General features: G+C 46.6%; 1 protein-coding gene across 1 annotated transcript in view; it reads left to right on the top strand.

Annotated features, from left to right (window-relative positions):
* Positions 1 to 1,831: 1,831 nt before the first annotated feature.
* The window catches only part of STMN2 (stathmin 2), a 43,608-nt gene continuing 39,439 nt past the window's right edge, over positions 1,832 to 6,000 (top strand). Inside the window, exon 1 of the mRNA XM_009905763.2 lies at positions 1,832 to 2,098. Coding sequence (XP_009904065.1) covers positions 2,080 to 2,098 — 19 coding nt within the window. The 5' untranslated portion in view covers positions 1,832 to 2,079. The remainder of the gene's footprint in view (positions 2,099 to 6,000) is intronic.

Below are 6,000 nucleotides of genomic sequence, written 5' to 3'. Positions count from 1 at the left end.
CCAGCCTTTACTAAAACAACTTTACTACAGGCTTTACTAAAGCAACTCACTAGTTCCCTCAATTCAGAAATCATCAATAGTCACTCAAAAGGGAAAACTGACCTCTAACTCTTACTCTGAGCCCTGTTTTACTCAAAGATCATAGAATTGTAGAATGGTTTGGGTCAGAAGGAACATCAATCATCTCATTCCAGTTTCCCTACCATGAACAGGGACACTTCATACTAGACCGGGTTGCTCAAGGCCCCATCAGTCCTGGCTCTGAACACTTCCAGGCTTGGAGCCTCCACAACTGCTTTGGGCAGCCTGTTCCAGTGCCTCATCATCCTCATGGGGAAGAATTTCTTCTTTGCATCTAATCTAAATCTATCCTCTTTCAGTTTAAAGCCATTACTCCTTGTCCTGCTGCTACACTCCCTGACAAACAGTCCCTCCCCATCTTTCCTGTAGTCCCTCTTTAGGTACTGGAAGGCTGCTATAAGGTGTCCCTGGAGCCTTCTCTTGTCACAGCTGAACAATCCTAAAAAATGCTGTTTCCTGACCTCAAAAAAAAAACTTGAAAAGCAGAATCCTGCATTACCTGGTCTAAGAATGCACACAAAGAAGAAGAGCACCACAGACAGTGCTGCCACAAGGTATCACAGTATCACCAAGGTTAGAAGAGACCTCAAGGATCATGGAGTCCACCCTGTCACCACTGACCTCATGACTAGACCTTGGCACCAAGTGCCACATCCAATCCCCTCTTGAACCCCTGCAAATGGCACCACTGAAGGAAGAACAGTTCCAATGTCCTTCCTCCTCTGGAAGAACATAGCTTGCAGACCTCTGCCCTCACTATCCTACTTTTCCCACCCACCCATATACATCATGAAATGAGATTCAAAGCTGAAAACTTGCCCTATGCCCCTTCTGCTTGCAGCAGTGCAAGAGTCTGTTATCACTGCAAGCTTTTGGCAATAAGGCTGCTTTTTTTCCCCTGGGAGAGGCAAATGAGCTGCAGGATGAGAAGTTAATGATGGAGTGTCTTCCTCTAGCACAGTCTCAGACACTGTTTTCTCTAGGCTGGCAACAGCTTCCAGCCCTTGGAGGTGTACAAATGGGTCCCATTACTGCCATGTTTCTAGCAAGAGCCTTAACCACCCACATTTGTTTAGTGGCTGTTAGTCACTTCACTGGCCTTCCTCTTGCTGGGGACAGAGAACCCTTCAAATTGATGTAGAGAATGCTTAAAATGTGTCCATCCTCTTTTGTGTAGTAATCATTTCAGGTTCTGCTCTGCACATTTTATCAAGTGAATTAAGTTTGCAGATTCCCATTGGCACTTCTTATGGTACATCAGAGAAGTGATTATGGACTTCACTTTTATCCTGGTTTTGGCTTTCCAGAGCCCTTGCAGAGTGTGAGTGGGTCCAGCTGCCAGTCCCCAAGTTTTAGAACAGAGTTCAAGTTGTCCAGGGTTCAGTCTGGGGGTGATAAAAACAAGCACCAAAATGCAGAAAGGTTGGGTACAGACCAATTGTATATGCTGTCTGTGTGCATTTGTAGGAAATGGGATGCAGAGCAAAAAATAATCTGAGCAGCTGCTTTACTGCAGTGATTTAGAAAACCCCTTGCACTGGCCCATTTTGTGGTCATACCTTTGGAAGGAAATTAATTTGTGCCTGTTTTACAGGTAGCAACAGCAGAGCATTCAACACCAATAGGCTTTTTTCATGTGAGACATAAAACATTTGACATGGAACGTACTATTAAAGCCAGACCGAGGGGGGAGAGGCATCCTAGGACTGATTTCCATTTCAAACTGCGTTCTGGCACTTTGTACTCCAAGCACCATTGGTGGATCAATATTTAATGCCTGGAGATTCTGGCTCTGCAGGAGTCATGTCAGGGGACCTCTAGAGCCAATCTGCTTGGGTAGAGGAGCAATAATTATTCATGGGCTCCTGCCTCTTGCTCCTTCTCTTGCACAGCCCCACTCTGCTGACTCAGTGCCTTATTCAGTCTTCTCTCCCTCTCTCCACTGCTGTAGCCGGACCCCTTTGCCTTCACCACCTCTGAGAGGCTGCACATCCCACCATGGCTAAAACAGCAATGGGTAAGAAACTGCATCTCTTTTTCTTCAGCCAGTACAACGGGGACTGGGTTCCCAGGACTGCTGCCTACATGGGTGCTCTTCTCTGCATCCCCAAAGCTTAGGAAAAAATCAAGACAATGCTAAGCAGCTTTTAAATTTCTTTAACTAGAGGGGAGGGTGGGGGGGAGAAAAGAAAAAGGAGAGGGTGTGGGATGCCGAGGCTCTTTTAGTGATTTAGCCTGTGATCAGGGGAATGATTTACTGATGGGTGAGGTCAGCACATCAGGCACAGAATCATTTTAAACGGCTTTCAGCCATTTCAGCCTTCTCTGAAATGGGGGGGGATTTGCACTAGATGATCTCCAAAGGTCCTTTCCAATCCCTACCACTGTGATTCTGTGAGTCATTATTTTAAGGATGAATATCTATATTACAAAATTAATGGAAAGAAATGAAAAAAAAAAATTTAAAAAGAAAAAAAAAAAGAAAAAAAAAAGAAAATAGTATAAAGACAATTACTTGGGAAGTTATCCTCGCTATAAATACACCTCCCACCACCTTCCTACCCCCGTCGGCCAAGAGGCAGCCCTCTTCTCAGCTTCGGAACCGAACCGCCTTGGGAAGAAGAAAAGAGGGAAAGAGGGGAGGAATGCACCGCCAAATCCAGCACCGGGGCAGCGAGGGGATGCGGGCGGATCGGGCGGCGGTACTGGGGAAGCCGTGTCGGCGGGCATGGTACTCGCGGTGCCGGGGTTCGAAGGGGTGGGGGGGGGGTAGCGCGTAATGAGGTGAGGGCCGCGCCCAGCCCGGCGCAAGGAGCTGCAGGGAGCGAGGAGGAGGATGCGCCGGTTGCCTGCTGCCTGCACCTGCAGTCTGCCGGGAGGGGGAGGGGGGGGGGATGGAGGGACGGGAGGTGGGGTGTGCTGAAGTAGGTCACTGCATCATGGCGAGCTAGTATCTTCTAAGCCGTTCCCACCCTGTTTTTCTCTCCCGGGGGGGTATCTTGCAAGGCTGTTGTTATCTTGCGTTTTTCAGCTGCAAGGAAAGAATCCTCCCACCCTCGCCTGTTCCCCCCGCCCCCCGGCCAGGAGCCGCACCCTGCGCCCTGCCGCCGCCCACCCACCCATCTCCCCCGCAAGGCCCCTGGGAGCGGCCGCCAGAGCCCTGGCCCCGGGCAGTCTCCGGGTCTCCCCGGGGAGCGCTTTGCCCTAGGGGTCCCGTCTGGCGACGGGGCTCCTGTCCTCCAGCCAGCTGTGGGAGCGAGCGGTAGCAGCAGCCCGGCCCCTTTGTTCGAGGGAGGCTGCTGGGGTGGGTGGGGAGCGGAAAGTCGCAGTGGAGGGTGTGGGAGCCAGGGAAGAAGAACTGTGGGGTCAATCTGCTGAGAGCATCCAGATCCCAGTGACCACATTGCTCCTTGATTTTTCTTTTCTTTACTTTTCTTTTTTTTTTCCCCTTCCTTTTTTTTTTTCTTTTTTTTAAATTCTTTTTTCTTTCTTTCTTTCTTTTTTTTTGGGGGGGGAGGGAGGGTGGGAGTGGGGGTGGGGTGAGGCAGGGGTGGAAATAAGGCAGGACCTACGCCTGACACATTCCAATTCAAGTTTCCCCAATCATTCATCATTAAAGTCACGCATGCACAAATCCCGCAAAATATGGGTGGAGAGCTCCAACACAATTAAGATCCTTCTCCAAGAAGCAAATCCCATTCAATTTCCCATTCTGTTCAGGCTCTATGATCACTCTTAATCACCTTCCACAAAGTTATACTGAATCTTTTCCTGGTGCTGGCTGCAATCAAGGCAGTATACATTTATTTATTTGAATGCTGCTGTCCCACTCCCGAGGACGGGAAGCATTTTAACCTGGCTGTGGCACCGCTGGGAACAAAGCATTGAAGCAGCTGTAGGTGCGAAGAGAGGAAGGAGACAAGGGCTGTGGGAGTCTGGCCAGCCCTGCAGTGCCGAGCACGCCGTCCCCTCCCCACTGCAGCAATCTGGTAATCAGTATTGATAATTTGTAGTCAGTCAGAGACTTAGCACTGCAGAAGGCCCTGTTAGGTATTCTGCTTCCAGGGAAGAAAGGGCTCAGCAGCCTTTGGTTAATTGTCTCACAGCACACAAACGGAAAGGTTTCTGCAGCAAGGGAGATGCCTGGAATCATTAGGTTTGCCCCAGATGGGTTGACTCCGTCATGCCAGTTTGCCTATTAGTACCTGGTTAACAAGCTATATACACTAACTACCTACTCCAGGTGTCTGAAGATACTAACTACAACAGCAGTCAACTAAAAAGAATGATGGATGATATTATTTGAAGCATCTTCTCTCTTTAAACTGACAAAGGTTGAGGATTCTCTTCACCATTTCTCTCAATCTTATTCTTCCTTGTTATTTGTAGAGGAAATCTGGAGCTGGACAGCCTATTAGAACAAGCCACTCTATTTCAAGAGGTTCTTCAAGGCAACAAATATTACCTTCATGTGGAAAAATTGATGCATTCTCTGTCATACACATTTCCAGTTAGTGCTAAATAAGCCACATTTGTTTTGTACTCGAAATTTACCCAATAGACCACTGAGAGAACTACAGAGTGCCTGATTTTTTTTCCCCCCTGTTGAGCACTGTATTTTGCAAAGTGGCAATAAAGGCTAGATCCTGCTGCCACTGGAGCCAGCAGAACATTTCTAATCAGCTTAAGCTGGCCTGCTATTATGTTTCTGGCCCTGTTCCAGCAAGGCACTTAAGTAGGTGTCTGAGTTTGAGCATGTGAATAGTCCTGCTGGCTTTGGACAGAAATCTTCACATAACTCAGGATCCACAGATGCTAAATACCTTCATAAGCCTGTGTTTATATTCTGCTATAGAAAGCAAAATTAAGCCTCATTTTCTCTTAGGCTCTGTTAAATAAAGGGTTTCCAAGGAAAGCTGCTTTGACTTACGCAGGGATTTCAACAGCTGCAAGAACTTCTGGAGCTCAGTAAACCCTCAATGCCCATCAGGTTCTTGTTGTATAGTTTACATTGTGTACAACTGATGCACACTACACACACACACACACACATCTATTTACTCTTTATTTATATGTAAGTGTGTCTTAGTTTAAAAAAATTCATGGACTATGACTGTAGAGAAATTCTAGGGGCTTCTAAATTGCATCCCTCCCTCGCTGCCATCTTCCAAATAAACTCTGGATTGTGAATGGACTCCATCCACATAACTTATGCTCCTTCATATACCTTGTTCTCCTTCGTACCTTATGCTCCATACCATACAGGATGGGTGTTATATAAAGCAACAGCTTTTGCAGGTGGTGGTCACTACAAACCTGATAGATAAACCTGGTTAGATAAACTTTCTTGAGGTCTGTCCATGGCAGTGTGAGGGTGAAGCGGTCATTAATGCCACTGAAACTAAAAAAGGTGCCTGAAACCATTATCTCATTCACAGAATCACAGAAAGTTCTTCCCATGCAGTGCTTCATTCAAAGAAAACTTATCATGCAAACATCTTCAGGCAATTATCATGCAGGAAGTCACAATCCTGATTAAGGTTCTTGCTTAATTTCTAGTAAACTGTTTAACAGAAGGACATGGGCTACAGATGTGTTTTAATTCAGACTCCTTTTGAGCTAGTCAGGAGCTCTGTGAGGTGATAAATGGTAATTCAGGCAGCCCCATGCTGCCTCCTTTGTGTATCTCAGTAAGACTGATGAAACTGCTATAAAACTGCTTTAGAGTTGTTCTTCTCCTTTGTCATTTGCATTCTAGTTGCATGCTCAGACCTCAAGACTTAGCTTGATGGATGCAATGTCGCTGCTAAGTTTATTAACTGAGTATTACATTACTGTTTGATCTGGTATGTAAATATACATATGAAGTCATAAGTAAGTGTATGGTTGTCAAGCTTAACTGGGTATTTTAATAATGAG

Source organism: Dryobates pubescens, chromosome 14, assembly GCF_014839835.1.
Source record: "Dryobates pubescens isolate bDryPub1 chromosome 14, bDryPub1.pri, whole genome shotgun sequence".
Lineage (NCBI taxonomy): Eukaryota > Metazoa > Chordata > Aves > Piciformes > Picidae > Dryobates > Dryobates pubescens.
Note: the sequence above shows the minus strand (reverse complement) of the source record. Positions and strands in the feature narration are given on the sequence as shown.